This window comes from Bos grunniens, chromosome 5 (genome assembly GCF_055505025.1).
Source record: "Bos grunniens cultivar Pamir isolate PY7600 chromosome 5, Bosgru_T2T1.0, whole genome shotgun sequence".
Classification (NCBI taxonomy): Eukaryota; Metazoa; Chordata; class Mammalia; order Artiodactyla; family Bovidae; genus Bos; species Bos grunniens.
This window is the reverse complement of record NC_141169.1, coordinates 72,889,197-72,910,876: the sequence shown is the minus strand read 5'-3', so window position 1 is coordinate 72,910,876 and position 21,680 is coordinate 72,889,197. Positions and strand designations below refer to the sequence as shown.

The 21,680-nt window shown below is 41.4% G+C and overlaps 1 protein-coding gene across 6 annotated transcripts in view; it reads left to right on the top strand.

The window, feature by feature from the left end:
• The window catches only part of LARGE1 (LARGE xylosyl- and glucuronyltransferase 1), a 611,943-nt gene that overhangs the window by 517,927 nt on the left and 72,336 nt on the right, over positions 1–21,680 (top strand). For all 6 annotated transcript variants that reach the window (XM_086401204.1, XM_086401203.1, XM_086401201.1 and 3 more), the window contains 2 exons: positions 2,435–2,547; positions 4,378–4,503. In XM_086401204.1, coding sequence (XP_086257330.1) covers positions 2,435–2,547; positions 4,378–4,503 — 239 coding nt within the window. The remainder of the gene's footprint in view (positions 1–2,434; positions 2,548–4,377; positions 4,504–21,680) is intronic.

The window sequence follows — 21,680 nt, the reverse complement described above, 5'->3', positions numbered from 1 at the left end:
AGATCTCTAATCTTTCCCATTCTGTTGTTTTCCTCTGTTTCTTTGCATTGTTTACTTATGAAGGCTTTCTTCTCTCTCCTTGCTGTTTTCTGGAACTCTGCAGCATTCTGTTGGGTATATCTTTCCCTTTCTCCTTTGCCTTTCCCTTCTCTCCTTTTCTCAGCTATTTGTAAGACCTCCTCAGACAACCACTTAGCCTTCTTGGCATTTTTTGCAATGCTCATGGTTAAAAATTTACCAGCCTACCACTGGGGGCATGCGGCAGTTTTCTGAGTTTGCAAAGGCAAGTAGCCCTGGTGGCTCAATGGTAAAGAATCAGCCTGCAATGCAGAAGACATGGGAGTTCAATCCCTGGGTCAGGAAGGTCCCCTGGTGAAGGCAATGGCACCCCACTCCAGCCTGGAAAATCCCATGGACGGAGGAGCCTGACAGGCTACAGTCCATGGGGTTGAAAAAGAGTTGGACACAACTTAGCAACTAAACTACAACAACCCAGGTAGAAACCAAAAGTCAGAAAATGAACAAGTCTTGGTCTGAGTCACAGAACTCCATAGAGGCATTGCTGGGCCTCTGAGTGTGGTGTCGCTGAAGAAGCTCTGGCTTTGGAGTCAGGCAGATCTGACTTTGGATCTCATAGAACTGCTCTTACACAGTAAACTGTTTAAGTGTCTGACCCAGCGTCTACCCCACTCAGCCTCCCCACCTGCAAAATAAGGATGACAATATCTAGCTTATCCATGTGCCAAAAAAAACCTAACAAAGCACCAGGGAGATGTGCAATAGGTATGATTTGCCCTTTTGACTTACAAGTTCAGATCTGTGTGTATTACCCCATTCTTGCCATAACCATATATATGTTTTTTTTTTTTATTTCAACTCTACCCAATGGACCAAACACCTTTCACAAAATAGTAAATATTCTTTTTTCTCCAAATATGTTCCACTGGAATAAGTTTTTTTAAAAAGTCTCAGTGCTGACATTCATGTGTGATTTGGGGAATCAGTTTCTTTCCAACAGTCTTAGAAATGTATGTACTAGGTATCAAGTAAGATCATTTTTCAGCCGCCCGGAGTTTTCTCCACCGACTGTTCTGCTGAGCTAAGCTTCCTGAGGAGGATTGATTTGGGAGCCCATGGGTGCCATGGTTCTGTCCACCAAATTAACTGCAATAGCCTGCAGGGTGTCCTTCTCGCTGTTGTGTTCTGTGCCGTGTGCGTTCTCTGCATATGCTCACCAACCAGTTAGTAGACACTCGCTTCTAAGCTATTCAGCTAAGCCAAGAATGTACTTTTCTTTTTAGACTTTTACTAATTTATTTTTACCCGAATAATACATTTAGTTGTTTTTAACATTTTTAAAAATACAAAGGTGTATAAAATGACAATTGCCATTCCTGTGTGGTAGAGTGTGCTCTGTTCAACTCTTTGCAAACCCATGAACTGTAGCCCGCCAGGCTCCTCTGTCCATGGGATTTCCCCTGGACAAGAATACTGAAGTGGGTTGCCATTTCCTTCTCCAGGGGATCTTTCTGACCCAGGGATCAAACCCGCATCTCCTGCACTGGCAGGTAGATTCTTTCCACTGAGCTACCAGGAAATCCCTTCCCTTCCTATACAATCACCCCATTCACTCAAGTCTCTCCCATAAACCGCCCCCAACACTAAAAAGAGGGTAGAGAGGAGGAGGAAGCAACCTCTGACAATTAGTTTCTTATGAACTTGAAGGCTCCTGGGGCCCCATCTTGAACACCCAGCGTCAGCACAGCCTTCACCTTAGTTTCTACCTGTGTCTAATGCATTGGGCCAAAGAAAGCTATTAAAACCAGCAATACTGCAATGAGCTCATATGGCTTGTCAGGAGGTATAAAGCAAATTGGCAAAGACATACCCATAATAAAGTTGGAGAGGATCTGCTTTGTTTCTGTAAAGATAAATGACACAGGTTGTACAAACACCATCTATCAGCTAACCCTCGGTAGGTTGTCATTTATCTGGGGAAAAACAGGAGAGAATCTGTGTTTACAGGGTATGTACCATGTGTCAGGTGTACAGTGCTAGGCTCTTTTTTTCTTTTTTCTGGTGGTAAAATATACAAAACATAAAAATGCCATTTTAACCGTCTTTAAGTGTACAGTTCAATGGCATTAGGTACATTCACAGTGTTATACGACCATCACCACCATCCATCTCCAGGGAGTGCTAGGCTCCTTTGCCCATCTCACTTGTTCCCTGCAGCAGCTTCTGAAATCTGTGTTAATATTCTCCATACAGTGAGGATATTTCAGAGAGACTATTTAACGTCTCATACCAAGTACCTGGCAGAGCCTGGGGTGAACCCAGGCGTGTTCGTCTCCAAAACACATGGTCAGGCGTGCCTGGCTCACTCTCTTATCTGTGGTTTTTTCCCTCTGTTTCATCCTATACTGTTGTCCAGGGGTGATCCTGCTGCTTCTAGATAAGCTGCGAAAGATGAAGTGGGAGCAGATGTGGAGGCTGACCGCAGAGAGGGAGCTGATGGGCATGCTCTCTACGTCCTTAGCCGACCAGGTGAGTCACCAGCCTAAAAGGTATGGTTATTCCCAAGCCCCCGGTGTGCTGCTTCTCAAACTTGCATGGGGCTGGGTCTACATTATTTTTCCAGCTCTTGCATGACTTCATACTTGGATAAATCTGCTTCATTCTTGCCAGCTGAAGACCACAGCCCTCTCCTTAGTTCATTCCCCCTGTTCATCCGTGTTCATCACACTTTTTCCTGCACACTGTGCGTGCCAGGAACTATGTTCAGAAACAGGATTACAGGGATAAACGAAGGACAGAATCCTTGGCCTCAGAAAGTCCATAGTTTATTGATGTAGACTCTCAAGTAAGTGATAGTTTGGTGTGTTAAGAGGAGGTCACGGTCTTCACCTCAATGCAGAATGCACAGTGCCTGCCCCCTGAGATTCTGAAATGCCAAGGCATATTTCCCGGAAAAGATTTCATTTGTCTTTTTGGCAAATAGAATCAAACTTTTAAAGCCACGCCTTTTGCTTAGCTCCTGTACTGTGACCCCCATCCTCAAGGGGAATGGATTTAAATAGAAGGGACAAACCTCCTTGGCTGGTGAAATCAGCTTTTAATCCAGGCAGTCTGAAAAAGTCCATGAACTCCAGCAAGCAACTAACATAAATTCCTAAAACCCCCATTTCTCATTTCTGCTGAGCCTTTGACTTTGAATCTACTAGGGTCACACATCTTGATTCTGAGATCCCCATGTTATATGTGGCCATCTCAGAATGTAAAGATATCTCTGAGTTCGTTGCGTGTTATTCTTTCCTGTTCAACCAAAAAGCAAGCCCACTCTCCTTGTTTTTGCTCATCATTCAGCTGCCTGATTCATTGAATTCTTACAGAGTTTTCTAGTATGAAGGAAAACAAGAAACTCTGTAGGGTTACTTTACTATTTTTTTTTTTTTAGCATTGTTATTATTCAGTATTTCCCAAGCAGCCAGAAACTAATTTCCTTTTTCATACAGGAGATATGGTATAATGGATGAGTTAAAAATTACCCAGGTAGCTGTTTTACACCTGAGGGGAAAATTGTCCTCCATCATCATATTTCAAGTCGGGTCACAATGACTTGAGTGTGTCCCCAAAAGCTAGCAATTGCATGTCCATGTCCAGAGAAGATAGTTTATTCAGCCGTCTCCTTCTGTGAAGGCCCATAATTCACCTTCCGGCTCCACTTGTCAGCAGCTAGTTAATAAGCATGGCCTGGTGGTGCAGGAGCTTGAAGAAGAGCTGGAAAGAGGGAAAGCCCCATAGAAAAGTCAGAGTTGAATTTGGAGATGGGGAGCACAGATACAGGCACCCTGGCCCATAGGAATCCCAGGCACATCCATCATCAAGTCTGCCCAGAGCCCCAGGAAATGCGGCTGAAGCAGGATGTATCATTTGTCTCAGCCCCTGAATCAGCAGAGCAACTTGTCATCACACAGTTTCCTCTCCAGGAGGCTCAGGATGGATGACATGGGGTTCCTCTGTGAGGTAAGAAGCGGGCCAGAAAAGCGGCTTCATTTATTATATACCAGCTCAAGTGGAAAAGATGCTCTGTGTCTGCCCCCATGTCCCTTTGCTGGAAGGGGATCACTGAGACCAGCAAGACCCGTGAACATCAAGTCAGCATGGGGCATTCCCCCCAGTGTAGGGGGATCTATCCAAACAGGATTGCTTGGTTTCTAGAGATAAAAGGCACGGGAAATGCCCAGCAGGGCAAGCCAGCCTGTGCTTCAAGCAGGAGGCTCATGAGAGATTGCACAGGAGATGTCATGCCTCGAGAGCCAGCATCACAAGCTGAGCCCATTTGACTGACAGTTGTCTCTGGCTTTTATCCCCCAGGACATTTTCAATGCTGTCATCAAACAAAACCCCTTCCTCGTGTATCAGCTGCCCTGCTTCTGGAATGTGCAGCTGTCAGACCACACCCGCTCCGAGCAGTGCTACAGAGACGTGTCTGACCTAAAGGTAGGATAAGGAAAGCCCTGGTGGGCATCAGCTCACCCCCCGGGTAAAGTGAGGTGCCCAGCAGTGGCAGAGGGAACCCGAATGGGGCATGAGTGGCTCGGAGCCTGTGTGTAGTGTGGGGAAAGAGAGAAGGGTGCAGGAGAGCAGAATGAATGTGCTTTTCTTCTTTGTTTGGTTCCCCACCCATCTTGTTTGGGCTTCCTGGAAAGCATAAGGTCTCCAAGCACAAGAACCAGCTTGTGTGGTTATGTTTCCTGCCACCTGCTGCTGGCTGTTTGGGTTCATGTCAGCTCCCCAAATCCAATCATTTAATTCAAACAAAGCATTTAGGGAGGGTCTACTCTGTAGATGTTATACAGCCAGATGCTGTAGATATGGATATGAACAATTTATTTTCTACTTTCAAATCAGTCTTGGCAGAGAGGAACAGAGAAACAAGTAAAGAAATAAATGTTAAAAAAAAAACTGACAGATGCTATGATAGCTATCCATGAGGTGAGCTGTTGAATAGTTATATGGATAGCTAGGGCTTCCCTGGTAGCTCAGATGGTAAAGAGTCTGCCGGCAATGCAGGAGACCCAGGTTCGATCCCAGAGTCAGGAAGATCCCCTGAAGAAGGGTCTTGGAAAAGGAAATGACAACCACTACAGTATTCTTGCCTGGGAAATCCCATGGGCAGAGGGACCTGGTGGGCTATACCCCATGGGGTTGCAAAGAGTCGGTCATGATTGAGCAACTAACACACATATATGGATAGCTATTTATGATAGCATAAATTTCTCATTCAACCCCAGGGAGAAGGGACAGTGACAGAAAAGCCTTCACTGTAGTGTCTCCAAACACACCCAGTAGGGCCTAGCATTAGATAAAGAAGAAGGGATGTATCAGTTACCTACTGCCTTAGATAATGCTGCATAACAAGCTCTTCTAATAAGGGCTTAAATCATTGATTTAATCATCAATTAAATCATTAATTGTAGACAATTTAGTTGATCAGTCTAAAAGTTGGCTGGATGATTGTCTGATAGTGGCTTAGCCAAATGTCTGTGGTCAGCTTCAGACCAGGAGTCTGGCGGCTAGCGCAACTTGCTTCTCCTCTAGTACCTACTGTGTCCCATCACCTGGCCAGTCTAGCTTGTTCCCACAGCAAAGCAGAGGTAGAAAAGGAAGCCCTTGGGTACATAAGGAAAACTGAATCCTTTTTGCTGGCATCCTATGTACCAAAGGAACTGTGGGACTGAGCCTGGAGTTAAGTGGTGTGTCAGAATTCCTTGCTGTGGAACATATACACAATGGAGTATTACTCGGCCATTAAGAATACATTTGAATCAGTTCTAATGAGGTGGATGAAACTGGAGCCTTTTATACAAAGTGAAGTAAGCCAGAAAGAAAAACACCAATACAGTATACTAATGCATATATATGGAATTTAGAAAGATGGTAATGATAACCCTGTATGCGAGACAGCAAAAGAGACCCAGATGTATAGAACAGTCTTTTGGACTCTGTGGGAGAGGGCAAGGGTGGGATGATTTGGAAGAATGGCATTGAAACATGTATAATATCATATGTGAAACAAATCACCAGTCCAGGTTTGATGCAGGATACAGGATGCTCGGGGCTGGTGCACTGGGATGACCCAGAAGGATGGTATGGGGATGGAGGTGGGAGGGGGCTTCAGGATGGGGAACACGTGTACACCCGTGGCGGATTCATGCTGATGTATGGCAAAACCAATACAATATTATAAAGTAATTAGCCTCTAATTAAAATAAATACATTTATATATTAAAAAAAAGAATTCCTTACCTATCGTTGTGAAAGAATGAAAGAGTGAAGAGCTGACTTCAGCTATTAAATGACTGCTTAACGATTTAACCTAGGCCTGTCTGACACCAAGTGTGTTTGCCCTCTGGCTGTAACAAAAAGGAACAAGATACGTGTATCCATAGAGAGTTTATTTCATTAAAAATTATACCCATCGCCCAGGTAACAATGTGATAACAATAATTGCAAGTTATCAAAAGGAAAAGGGGACCAAACCTTACTTTTCTAATAAGTCAGCCTTTTCTTACTGACTTTTGGGCCGTGTCTACATTTTGTGTGTGGTCCATGTCTACATCGTGTGCATGTTATGTCTTATTTATGGTCACAATATACATGGAATTTTATACTTTTCCATTACATCGCCATAACTGATACTTTAGTTGTTTCCAAATTTTTGCAAATATAAATATGTTAAAATCAACAGCTCAAAGTTCACACCTTCTCAGGAGTAAGATCACAGAGTCAAAAAGAAAGAACTGTTTTTTTAAACGCAGTTGAAGTTCATTGCAAAATATTTAAAACAGAAGTACTTACATTATTCATTCTTTCAATCAGCATTTATGTAATTCGTTCAATAGACCATGTACTTCATAGACATAAGGAAAACAGATGAAATGCACATTTTCTAAGAAAATCATGAACAAAAAGTTCAAAGGGGAGGAAAGTAAAAACAGCCTTATAAAGAACACTTAAATATGCTGCATAAAATTTTTTTAATGTTTTGAAGGCATAGTTGATCAGTTCATATGGTAAATGAAGTAAGCAGAGTCCAGAAAACAATGATAACGTGTAACTCCAGACTGATAAAAAGCAGCTACATGTGCTACTTGCTGGGTATTTGCTGATTCTTGGTGGCTGGGAGCCTGGTGTCAAGGTAGATAACTGTATAATTATTTGTTCAAACAAGGGAATGCTATCGTGAGTTGCATGGAATAATAGTTGTCTTTCACCATCTCCCAGAGTTTGCTGAAACTTATGTCCATTGAGTCGATGATGTCATCCAACCATCTCATCCTCTGTTGCCCCTTCTTCCTTGCCCTCGATCTCTCCCAGCATCAGGGTCTTTTCTAATGAGTCGGCTCTTTGCATCACGTGGCCAAAGTATTGGAGCTTTAGCTTCAGCATCAGTCCTTCCAGTGAATATTCAGAACTGATTTCCTTTAGGATTGACTGGTTTGATCTCCTGGCTGGAGATCCCTTGGACTCTCAAAAGTCTTCTCCAGCACTGCAGTTTGAAAGCATCAATTCTTCAGCACTCAGCCTTCCTTATGGTCCAATTCTCACATCCATACATGACTATTGGAAAATCATAGCTTTGACTATACGGATCTTTGTGGGCAGTGATGTCTCTGCTTTTAAATATGTTACCTAGGTTTGTCAGAGCTTTTCTTCCAAGGAGCAAACGTCTTTTAATTTCATGGCTTTAATCACCATCTGCAGTGATTTTGAAGCTCAAGATAATAAAGTCTGTCACTGTTTCCATTGTTTCCCCATCTATTTGCCATGAAGTGATTGGACTGGATGCCATACTCTTAGTTTTCTGAATGTTGAGTTTTAAGCCAACTTTTTCACTCTCCTCTTTCACTTTCATCAAGAGGCTCTTTAGTTCCTCTTCACTTTCTGGTATCCTCTGCATATCTGAGGTTACTAATATTTTTCCTGACAGCTGACATTTGCATGATGTATTCTGCATATGAGTTAAATAAGCAGGGTGACTGTACACAGCCTTGCCATACTCCTTTCCCAATTTTGTTGTTCTGTGTCCAGTTCTAACTGTTGCTTCTTGAACTGCATACAGGTTTCTTAGGAGGCTGGTAAGGTGGTTTGGTATTCCCATCTCTTTAAGAATTTTTCACAGTTTGTTGTGATCCACACAGTCAAAGGCTTTAGTGTAGTCAGTGAAGCAGAAGTAGACGTTTTTTCCAGAATTCCCTTGCTTTCCCTTGTATGATATAAGAAATTTAAAAAAATAATAATACTGAAAGTAGGTTAGAAGAACAAGAGGTTACCAAAAATGAATAGGCCTATTTGGATCAACTAGAACTTTTAGAAGTGAAAAATATAATTATTGAAATTATAAATTAAATGCATATGTTAAGCAATAGATTAGTGCCAGCTGAAGAGAGATTTAGTGAACAGGAAGAAATATCTGAGGAAATTACCCAACCCAGCACACTGGGAAAAAAAGATGGAAAAACAGAGGAAAGATAAGATACTGGGATGTGTCTAATTAGATTATAGGAAAGAAATAAAGAGAAAAATTGGAAGTGAGGCATCACTGGATGGGATGGTGACTGGGAACTTTTCAACTGTTAAAATGTGTCCATATGTTTTCTGAACAGTTTAAAGAGAAAGGATTTTGTTTGCAAAACACAATAAATAAATAAAGAGAAAGCCATGTTTAGACTTACAACAGTGAAATTTCACTGAGGTAAAGAAAAGTGGTTTTAACAATAGCCAGAGTGAAAAGACAGATTCTCTACACAGCAGTTCCATGTGTGATGAGACTTCCAAAGCAATGGATGTCTGAAAAGAGTAAAAAGAATACCTTCGACGTGCTGAGAGACAACAACAACACATTGTATACCCATGAAAACAATCTTTCAAGCATGAGAGAGGAATATCCAGATGAGTAAAAACAAAGAGGATTTACCATCAACATACATATGCAAAGCAACTTCCAAAGGGTATGTTTTGGAGTCTGTGGGAAAATGGTTCCACATTCAAGAAGGAATGTTGAACAAGCAAGTTAGAAATGTGTCAGAACTCTAAATAGAGTTTCTAAATGATAGCAATAATAGTAATAATAATGCTATGGCATGTTGGTTTAAAAACATTATACCTAAATTATCAGAAAATGACAGTGTGTAATCAGGAAGGAAATGATGAGAATTAAAGTACTCTGACGACCCAGAGGGATGCTATGGGGAGGGAGGAGGGAGGAGGGTTCAGGATGGGAAACACATGTATACCAGTGGCGGATTCATTTTGATATTTGGCAAAACTAATACAATTATGTAAAGTTTAAAAATAAAATAAAATTTAAAAAAAATTTTTCAAAGTAAAAATAAATAAATAAATAAATAAAACAACTCTTGGTAGGAAAATAAAATTTTATAGAGGAATAGAAAACAAATTCCCCCTCACCAGTATACGATTCTCCTATTCATCTCATACATCTAAATACTATGATTAATTTCTATTATGTCCACACAAAATTTTCTGTAATACACATGCATATCTTTATATGGACTTTACTTGCTAGTTTAGTCAACATAATGCCTTGCTACTTTCTCTTTGTTATATATTTATGTGTGTGTTTGTTTGCATATGAAACCTTTCTATATTAGCACTCTCTCACATTTCAAGTGATTGTTAAATAAATATAGACCTTATGAAAATAAAAATAAATAAATAAAGTACTCTGAAATTATTGCTTTATTGAAGAGGGTATGGGATAAGTTAGAACTGTATGTGTGAGCTTCCCTGGTGGCTCAGATGGTAAGGAATCTGCCTGCAGTGCAGGATACCTCGGTTTGATCCCTGGGTCAGGAAGACTACCTGGAAAAGGAAATGGCTACCCACCCCAGTATTCTTGACTGGAGAATCCCATGGACAGAGGAGCCTGGCAGACTGCAGTCCATGGGGTTGCAGAATTGGACAGGACTGAGCGACTAGCATTTTCACTTCGCACTTAGCACTAGCCTATGCATGCTAACATTTCGAGATTAAGCTCTCATAGAATTGAAAAAGGAGGTGGGATGGTAAGGAATAAGAAAAACCAAACAACCAAACAAAACACCTCAATTATTTAAAAGAAAAATTAGATTTCAAGGAAAAAAAAAATAAGTGAAAGTAAAACTAGGGAGAAGTAGAAAACAAAAAATCAAGATGATATAAATAAGTCCAGATATATTGATAATCAAATAAACTAATTTTGCCAGTAAGAAGATAGGTTGTCATATTGAATAGGAAACAATATCCAACATATGCCATTTACAAAAGATATGCCTAATACAAAACAACTCATTAAGTTTGACAGTAAAAATTTTGGAAAGACTATCAAGCAGAAATTATCCCAAAGGAAACTAGGTAACTATCTTGATATCAGACAAAACATTGGTAGGCACAGAGATTGTCACAACTTAAAAACATAAAGTACATCAAGAAGATATAAGAATTCTAAACTTGTGTGCCTGTCATGCTGTAGCATATCTGTATGCAAACCTGAATAGAACTCCAGAGAGAAACTGACAAGTCTACTATCATAGTAGAATATTTTAACATACCCTTTTCAAATTGAAAGATCAGACATGAAAAAAATGACATATATTCTTCTCAAACTTACATAGGACATTTATTAAAGAGTAACCACGTATTAGACCATAAAACAAATCTCAGCACATTTCAAAGAATCATACTAAATCATACGTTCTAAACAGAAATCATAATTGAAACTGAAAAGTACTTAGAACTGAATGAAAATAAAAAGAGTACATGCCAAAATTAGTGAAATGAAATAAACATACAGGGAAACTTATAGCCTTAAATGCTTATAATAAAAGAAAAGCCTGAAAATTAACCCAAGTATACAACTTAAGATGATATATGAAAAACATTAGGATAAACTCAAAGTTAAAAAAGGACCAGAAATTGATCAACAAAATCTTCAACAAATTCAAAGTTGGTTCTTTGAAAGACACCAATAAAATAGACAAAGCCATGGCAGGATTCATTGAGGAAAAACTAGAGAACTCACCAATAAATCAGTCGGTAGGCACGCATGCAATTTCATTCATTCATTCATTCTCCACATGTTTTTGAGCCCAGTGAATCGTCTGAGTTTTAGGAATACAACAAAGATTAAAGCATACAAAAGCCTCGCACTTATGGGGCTTTCAGTCTAGGAGATACAGCAGAGTTATAGGGGATAATATGAGAATACTGTGAACAAAATTATGTCAATAAATTTGAAAACTGTGAAAGGAACATATTCCTAGAAATGTATAATTTACTAAAACTGACTTAAGGAAAAATAAAAAGTCTGGATTATTTTCTAGTCATTAAGCTTCCTTACAAAGAGAGTAGCAGCCCTAGATAGTGAAAAGTTGTTCTACCAATTTTTTTAACCAAAAGATATTTCCAGTTTTAAGTCAACTTTTCCAGGGAATAGGAAAAGAGGACACTTTTTAATTCATTCAGTGAGGTCAGGCTATCCTTGATACCAAAACCAGTCAAGGAGATTACAAAAAAAAAGAAAATTGCAGGCCTACCTCATTCATGAATATTGATGTAAAAATCTTAAGCAAAATATTAGCAGACTAAATCCACCCATGTATAAAACAGATCATACATCATGGCCAAGTTGGGCTTATTCCAGGAAATCCAAAAGTGATCTAACACTGAAAAAATCCATAGCAGTCATTTAGCATGTTAATAGGTTAAAGGAGAAACACTGTCTGGTTATCTAAATAGATGGCAGGAGAATTATTTGATAAAATTAAATATTTGTGATGAAACCTCTTATGAGTAGTATCTACTGAAAACCTACAGCAAGCTTTTGCTAAAGAGCTGTGCTAAAAAATGAAAAGAAAACAATAGGAAGCCCAGAAACACCCACACATTTATGAAAATTTGATATATGACATTATATGAGACATATATATGAGATGGCATTGCTGGCCATTGGAGAGAAGATGTAATCTTCCATAAATGGTGTTGAGACACTTGATTATGTATGAGAATCAAGAAAAAATGAAAATAGGTCCCTGTCTCACACCATACACAGAACTTATTCTGATAGAGACTTAAAGGCCAGAGGGCTTCCCTGGCAGTCCAGTGGTTAAAATTCCATGCTTTCACTGCAGGGGGCACAGGTTCAATCCCTGGCCAGGAGACTAAGATCCCACATGCCAAATAGCACAAACAAAAAAATAAAAACTGAAAGGCCAAATTAAACATTTATTTTTAAAAAACTGGAAAACTAGCCTATTACCTTAGAATAGGAAAGAATTTACTCAGGAAAACACCAAAAGTCATAGTTACTCAGTTGTGTCCAGCTCTCTGCGACCCCATAAACTGTAGCCTGCCAAGGCTCCTCTTGCCGTGGAATTCTCCAGGCAAGAGAATGTTTTAGCATTGTCCACTGGAGTGAGTAGCCTTTCCTTCTCCAGGGGATCTTCCCGATTCAGAGATCAAATCCAGATCTCCTGCATTGCAGGCAGATTCCTTACCGTCTGAGCCACCAAGAAAGCCCAAGACACCAAAAACATATATATCAAAATGAAAATGTCAGTGAATTCAACCACATTGAAATTAATAACTCATCAAAGTGGTATCAAAAAGAGAAAACAAATAAATAGTTGCAACATGTAGCACTAACAGTTTAGTTCAGTCGCTCAGTCGTGTCCGACACTTTGCGACCCCATGAATCGCAGCACACCAGGCCTCCCTGTCCATCACCAACTCCCGGAGTTCACTCAAACTCACGTCCATCGATTGAGTGATGCCATCCAGCCATCTCATCCTCTGTCATCCCCTTCTCCTCCTGCCCCCAATCCCTCCCAGCATCAGAGTCCTTTCCAATGAGTCAACTCTTCCCATGAGGTGGCCAGAGTACTGGAGCTTCAGCTTTAGCATCATTCCCTCCAAAGAAATCCCAGAGTTGATCTCCTTTAGAATGGACTGGGTGGATCTCTCTGCAGTCCAAGGGACTCTCAGGAGTCTTCTCCAACACCACAGTTCAAAAGCGTCAATTCTTCGGCGCTCAGCCTTCTTCACAGTCCAACTCTCACATCCATATATGACCACTGGGAAAACCATAGCCTTGACTAGACGGACCTTTGTTGGCAAAGTAATGTCTCTGCTTTTGAATATGCTATCTAGGTTGGTCATAACTTTTCTTCCAAGGAGTAAGCGTCTTTTAATTTCATGGCTGCAATCACCATCTGCAGTGATTTTGGAACCCAAAAAAATAAAGTCTGACACTGTTTCCACTGTTTCCCCATCTTTTTCCCATGAAGTGGTGGGACCAGATGCCATGATCTTCATTTTCTGAATGCTGAGTTTTAAGACAACTTTTTCACTCTCCACTTTCACTTTCATCAAGAGGCTTTTTAGTTCCTCTTCACTTTCTGCCATAAGGGTGGTGTTATCTGCATATCTGAGGTTATTGATATTTCTCCCGGCAATCTTGATTCCAGCTTGTGCTTCTTCCAGCCCAGCGTTTCTCATGATGTACTCTGCATAGAAATTAAACAAAGGACTAGTAAACAAAGTATAGAAAAAGTTTTAATTTTTAAGAAAAACATGTGAAAGCTATAGAATAATTTCACAGAATTGCAAAGAAAATGGCCAATAAACACTTGAAAGGATGGACAACCTTTTTGTTAATCAGGGAAGTGAAAATTAAGACCACAGATAACTGGAAAAGTGATAGTAATACAGTCTCATTTATCAGTAGGAACACTTCTATACTGTATTTTTTGTTATTTGAGTTTCTTATTTCTAGTGTTTACCTTGACTGTTCCTAAGTTTCACTGGTGATGAAGAATGAAATAAGTACTCTTTTTTTTTTTTTTTAACATTTATTTATTTATTTCACGTGGGACCTTAGTTCCCCAACCAGGGATCAAACCCAGGTGCCTATATTGGAAGGTGGAGTCTTAACTGCCGGGGACCAGCCTTGGCTGATCCAGGGTATTCGAAGGAGAGACGGCATCGGCGAGGGTCAGGATACAATAGCTTCAATTAGATATTAATTAAAGATATAAAGAGTAATAGAATAAGGATAGCTCAGTAGGAAAATTCAGTGGAGAAAAGAGGCTGAGTGGCTTGGTTTACGCGGGAGACCAATAAAACTTCAAGACAAGAAGTTTGCACCACTTACGTAGGCCGCAGGCGTCCTTCCGTTCTCCCGAAGGAGAGGAGACACTGAGGCCTCCCCGGTCGGATCTTAGAAGCCCAGGCATAATTAGTAAGCATGGTGGGTTCCGCGCTCCAGATGGAGACTCAACCAGAGTGAGAGAGAGCGCGACATGGGGAGACCAGTATTTCGAGAAACTGATCCCAGTTCTTTATTTTCCAGAGTCTGTTTTTATACACTGAGATGTTATACAAAAGTCACGTGGGGACAGCAGTCCTGACTTTTATTAAAGTCAGGTGCTTCACACAAATGTATACAGAGGTCTTAGGGGTGTTACATCATCTTCTGGCCAGGGGGGCCTGCTGACAATTTACGACCCTCTCCTTGTGACAGCGGTCAGTCAATCAGGACACTTATTTCTCCAGGGCTGATTATTCTCAAAACAGACGCCACCCAAGTAAAGTTACATTCCTACAGGGTGAGGGTGTAGTGGGTTTTAGTTAAGGAAAGAATTTACTTAGCCTAAGGTCTAACGTGATTAATATCAAAGGTTAATTCTATATATTCATTAATGTGTGTAAGGGCAGGGGATATGGAGACTTAGCAACAAACATTGGCTCAACAAATGAAAAACCCTTCACCAACACAATTTCTAATTAGCCCACTATACTTATACTTATAGTTTTCTAACTTCTCTAAAGAACCTGTTTTTAGAGGGTTTAAAGCATCTTGTGCCTCTCACGGTTGGGAGGCTGTGAGCGATCACATGTGGCCGGACAAGCCTGTCAGGCAGGCCAGAGAACCTTCAGAGGAGTTTGTAGGTTAAAACACTCTTATCACGCCCAGGAATTATTATAAACTGGAGCTCTAAGTTAACTCCTTCTCCAAAAGAGGTGGTGGGGGACAGCCCCCCGTAAAGTCAGAGGTGTAGGTGAGCACAAAGTAGTAAAGTAGGCAGGCTCTGGTTATGGGGGTAGATGCTCGAGGAGTTCCAGGGGGACTCCTGAGGCTCGATCCCGCCTTTGCGTATGTCGAGCCTCCTTCCTCATGACCTTTGCCATGGGCGGAGTACCTCACTCTGGCCCCCAACACTTAACCACTGGACCTCCAGGGAAGTCCCTCTCCTATAGTGTTAATGCAAGTTTCAGTTCAATTAAGTTCAGTCACTCAGTCATGTCTGACTCTTTGCGAGCCCATGGACTGTGGCACCCCAGGCTTCCCTGTCCATCAGCAACTCCTGGAGTTTACTCAAACTCATGTCCATCAAGTCAGTGATGCCATCCAACCATCTCATCCTCTGTCGTCCCCTTCTCCTCCCGCCTTCAATCTTTCCCAGCATCAGGGTCTTTTCTAGTGAGTCAATTCTTCACATCAGGTGGCCAAAGTATTGGAGTTTCAGCATCAGCATCAGTCCTTCCAATGAATATTCAAGACTGATTTCCTTTAGGATGGACTGATTGGATCTCCTTGCAGTCCAAGGGACTCTCAACAGTCTTCTCCAACACCACAATTCAAAAGCATCAATTCTTCGGCACTCAGCTTTCTTTCTAGTCCAACTCTCATATCCGTACATGACTACTGGAAACACCATAGCTTTGACTAGATGAACCTTTGTTGACAAAGTAATGTCTCTGCTTTTTAAATATATTGTCTAGGTTCACATAGCTTTTCTTCCAAGGAGCAAGCGTTTTTTAATTTCATGGTTACAGTCACCATCTGCAGTGATTTTGGAGCCCCAAAAAATAAAGTCTGTCACTGTTTCCATTGTTTCTCCATCTATTTGCCATGAAGTGATTGGATCGGATGCCATGATCTTAGTTGTCTGAATGTTGAGTTTTAAGCCAACTTTTTCATTCTCCTCTTTCAGTTTCATCAAGAGGCTCTTTAGCTCTTCTTTGCTTTCTCCCATAAGGGTGGTGTCATCTGCATATCTGAGGTTATTGATATTTCTCCTGGCAATCTTGATTCCAGCTTGTGCTTCCTGCAGCCCGGCATTTCACATGATGTACTCTGCATATAAGTTAAATAAGCAGGGTGATAATATACAGCCTTGACATACTCCTTTTCCTATTTGGAACCAGTCTGTTGTTCCATGTCCAGTTCTAACTGTTGCTTCCTGACCTGCATACAGGTTTCTCAGGAGGCAGGTCAGGTGGTCTGGTATTCCCATCTCTTTCAGAATTTTCCACAGTTTCTTGTGATCCACACAGTCAAAGGCTCTGACATAGTCAATAAAGCAGAAATAGATGTTTTTCTGGAACTCTCTTGCTTTTTTGATGATCCAACTTTTGATGATCCAGATGTTGGCAATTTGATTTCTGGTTCCTCTGCCTTTTCTAAATCCAGCTTGAACATCTGGAAGTTCACAGTTCATGTACTGTTGAAACCTGGCTTGGAGAATTTCGAGCATTACTTTGCTAGTGTATGATATGACTGCAATTGTGCAGTAGTTTGAACATTCTTTGGCATTGCCTTTCTTTGGGATTGGAATGAAAACTGACCTTTTCCAGTCCTGTGGCCCCTGCTGAGTTTTCCAAATTTGCTTGCATATTGAGGGCAGCACTTTCACAGCATCATCTTTTAGGATTTGAAATAACTCAGCTGGAATTGCATCACCTCCACTAGCTTTGTTTATGGTGATGCTTCCCTAAGACCCACTTGACTTCTCATTCCAGGATGTCTGGCTCTAGGCAAGTGGTCACACCATCATGTTTATCTAGGTCATGAAGATCTTTTTTGTATAGTTCTTCTGTGTATTCTTGCCACCTCTTCTTAATATCTTCTGCATCTGTTAGGTCCATACCATTTCTGTCCTTTAATTGTGCCCATCTTTGCATGAAATGTTCCCTTGGTATCTCTAATTTTCCTTGAAGAGATCTCTAGTCTTTCCCATTCTATTGTTTTCCTCTATATCTTTGAACTGATCACTGAGGAAGGCTTTCTCATCTCTCCTTGCTCTTCTTTGGAACTCTGCATTCAGATGGATATATCTTTCCTTTTCCCCTTTGCCTTTGGCTTCTCTTCTTTTCTCAGCTATTTGTAAGGCCTCCTCAAACAACCATTTTGCCTTTTTGCATTTCTTTTTCTTGTGATGGTCTTGATCACTGCCTCCTGTACAATGTCATGAACCTCCATCTATAGTTCTTCAGGCACTCTGTCTATCAGATCTAGTCCCTTAAATCTATTTCTCACTTCCACTGTATAATCATAAGGGATTTGGCTTAGGTCATACCTGAATGTCTAGTGGTTTTCCCTACTTTCTTCAGTTTAAGTCTGATGGAAGTGTAAGTGGATGCAATCCAATTGAATAAAGACTTTGGCACCATCTTGTAAAATTGGAGTTGTGCTGTTTTACAACCTAAAGCTTGGCTGTAATTGGTCAAAAATTGAGATGTGGATGACTTCCTGCTAAAAGGAAACAGAGACGGATGGAAGTCAGGTCCCGCGTCCTCATAGTAAATGACGTTGTTTGAGTAGGAGAAGATGTGGTGGACTTAAACTCTCAAGTTGTATTTACATATCAAAAAGAAAAACATGAAACTTCCACTAAAATCGGTGCAACTAAAAACCTTGGCAGACCTTAAAAAAGAAGGAAATTATGACACAGGCTTTAGCATTGATGACCTTTGAAGACGTACTCAGTGACATACTCCAAACACAGGGCAAATATTGTATGAGTCCACTTATGTGAGATACCTAGAATAGTCAAATTCACAGATACAGAAAGTAGAATAAGGTTCCCAGGGGCTGGGATGAGGGGAGAATGTGGAGTTAATGGGTGCAGCGTTTGAGTCTGGGCTGCTGAGAAAGTCCTGGATTGGGCAGTGCTGGTGGTTGCACCACTGTGCAAATGCGCGAAGGGCCCTGAACTGTCCTCTTAGAAACGCTTGAAGTGCTAGCTTTTATGTATATTTTACCACAGGGAAAAAAAAATTATAGGGGTGGAAGGAACTTGGCAAGTATCCTATGAAATTGGTTGTTCCTAGAAGGATTAGTATGAGCTTCATTAAAGAAACTCTATGGGAGAGGTAGAGGGTGGGAAGATTTGGGAGAATGGCATTGAAACATGTAAAATATCATGTATGAAATGAGATGCCAGTCCAGGTTCGATGCATGATACTGGATGCTTGGGGCTAGTGCACTGGGACGACCCAGAGGGATGGTATGGGGAGGGAGGAGGGAGGAGGGTTCAGGTTGGGGAACACATGTATACCTGTGGCGGATTCATTTTGATATTTGGCAAAACTAATACAATTATGTAAAGTTTAAAAATAAAATTAAAAAAAAAAAAAAGAAAAGAAACCAGTCCTAAGCCAGTATATTTGGCATGATTTCTGAATAGCTCTGTATTGGCAGCCAGTTGTGAACTTTCAGTTTTGACATTTTATAGATGCACTTGGTCTCCAAATGTGTGTCCTGTCTTCCCCCCACGCATGTACCAGTGTGCTCATGTTCCAGTCTTTACTGAGTGGTACTATACGCCAGGCACTGTTACAGGTCCTCATAATGCTGCAGACAAAGCCACTGGCAACATCCAGCTTAGGCATTGATGCAGCAAACTTGATTTTGCTTAGTGGTTGCTTCATTATTTCATTTGATGGGTTCAAAGTGACAAATGATTTGTGAACCCTCTTTGGCCGCCTCTTCTGTATGTAAGTAGAGGAATTTCCATGATATGACAAAACCACAAGAATGATTTAAACCAAGTTTATTCATCCATATCTTTTTAGATAAACCTAGAAAAGAAGTCATTTTATCCACTTATAGCTTATCTCACAAAGGCTGCTGCTGCTGCTGCTATTAAGTCACTTCAGTCGTGTCCAACTTTGTGCGACCGCATAGACAGCAGCCTACCAGGCTCCCCTGTCCCTGGGATTCTCCAGGCAAGAACACTGGAGTGGGTTGCCATTTCCTTCTCCAATGTATGAAAGGGAAAAGTGAAAGTGAAGTCGCTCAGTCGTGTCCAACTCTTAGCAACCCCATGGACTACAGCCCACTAGGCTCCTCCGTCCATGGGATTTTCCTGAACCCTGAAATACAGGCCATATATAAGAAGAGGAACTGCCCTGGAGTAGGGGAAGAGAATTAAGGGATGAGGGAGAGAGATTGGAAGGTCTGAGCCCCACCTTCGGGGTCTTATCAGAGTTTGAACATTGATGAGGAGCCTAAAGAGCTGGTCCAAGAACCCAGCATGTCTGTAGGTCCTTCCAGGCCAAGCTGGGCCTCAGATTCCAGTTAAAGGTGCAACTTTGATGTTTTCTTTCTTCTTCCTCCCACCCTCTTCATTCATTCATTCTTGTGTTCAACATCTATAAAGAAGCTCCTGTTTGCTGATTATTATGTCACTTCCTGGGGAGTATCTAGGGTACCCTGAGCTCTGCTCTCCATCAGCTTACACTCTGTTCCCCAAAAGGGTAGCCAACCTGAGAAGCCCACCGGTGGGACCCACAGGCTCCTGAGCTGGGTCAGCTGATGGCAAATGTCAGTTTAAGCAAGAATCATAAAAATATGTTAACCTGACTGTCCTTTAGGGCAAACCAGGGCCGGGTCTTTTTGTGGCGGATTGTGCAGTACGACACTCATGTGACTCTCCTCCTGGTCCTCTGTGGTTCTCACGGTTCCTTCAAGTTAAGCTAGAACTTAAGGACCTTCACAAATCAACTGAAGAAGAGTCCTGGATTTTTGCATTCCCTCCACTCTTTTACGCTCATCTCACCCACACCTCATCTGACTTTTTTTTTTTTTGTCATTTATTTTTATTGAGTTGTTCCAGAATATTTAACTTGCCTTTCATGGAAATAGTGACTCTCACTTAATTCAAAGAATGTTAATTGCATTTCCAATCACATTTGAAGTAGAAGTAGCGTAGAAACACATTTGGTAACAAATGCGGCTTCCTCCTGGTAGTATGGAGCTCAAGGGTAGGAGCTGACAGGCTCCCACCTCCTGCTAAAGCAGGGTTTACCAGCCTTGGCATCTAGCCTGCCCTGGATGTCAGCTGACAACTTTGTGCTAAGTATAGGTTGGTTAAGAGAAGGTCTAAGGGGAGTAATGGTTTCATTGAGGAGGCAGAAGTAGATAGGCTTTTGGAGCTAAGCAATCTTGTAAATTCTAATGACAGTTCTGCCTCTTACCAGTTCTGTCTCTGAAGGACTTGAATAAGTCACTTCACCTCTCAGGCTCAGTTACAAGATTCTCAATAAATTGGAGGCCATTATTCTCGGCCCCATTCTCAGCCAGGCCCCTTGAGTGCTCCATTGAAATGCACTTGACTTTACCTCAGCCTTTTGTGTTTCAAAGACCTTCATTTTTATCTCTTCCATCCTAAAGCTTGATGACTCAGCCTTCCCTGGCTGAGTCTTAAAAGAGAAGGACCCAGAGGAGCAACTTTTTATTCCTTCACCAGGAGTGCAGACTCAGGAGACCAGCAAAGAAGCTGTGGGCTGGCTTAAAGGAGGGAGATAGGAAGATATTCTAGGGAACTGTCTGGTCTTTGAGTCTTGAATAGACTGTTTATTAGGTGAGGAAGCCCTAGTCAGAAATAATGGGCAAAGCCAGGAAGTGGCAAGCAGAGGGTCTAGTCCTCAGGTCTAAAGAACCCAAGGTTGAGTAAGCCATGATTCCTGCCCTTGGGAAGGTCACAGACCAGGATTAACCAGTAAGGAAACAGAAAATCCCAGTGCAGCCTGCTTAGTGCTGTGAAAAGGGAAGAAGTGATAGCGTTAGTCACTCAGTCGTGTCTGACTCTTTGTGACCCCACATAGCCTGCCAGGCTCCTCTGTCCATGGGATTCTCCAGGTGAGAATACTGAAGCGGGTAGCCACTCCCTTCTCCAGGGGGATCTTCCCAACCCAGGGATCAAACCCACATCTCTTAACATCTCCTGCATCTGCAGGCAAGTTATTTACCACTAGTGTCACCTGAGAAGCCCAAATTCTTGTGAACCCTCTTTAAATTAAGTGGATTTTTGAGAGCTAACCCTAGAACAGAGACCCTTAGTATAACATTCTCTCCTTGAAAGAACATTTGAATTTGAAGCAGCAGGCACAGATGCTGAATTTTTGAATTGGGAACTGCATGTACTTAAAAAGAAAAACCCTAAAGGAGAGGAGAAAAACCAAGAGAAAACATGCCATCCGTATGGGGAAATGATCTATGTTCCTAGAGGCAATCTGTAGCATTTGCATAAGAGGAGTAGCACATAACTCAAGTTTTAAAACATTTTATAATACTTAGAGAGGTGTCAGATTTCGCATCTTTTGAGGAAGATAAGGGACCGCCATGGATTAGCATCCTGAGCTTGCCTTAGCTAAGCAGACTGCAGTGAAAAATGAAGCAGGGGAAGCCTGAGAGAGGGTAATAAGAATGATGAATGGTGAGGTTGATTTTGGAAGATTGGGATGGATCGAGGAAGAAAAAACAGTTGCGTTGGGGGAGAAGATCTAAAATCTAGAATTACCACCTTCCATCCAGCCCACTCTTTCCT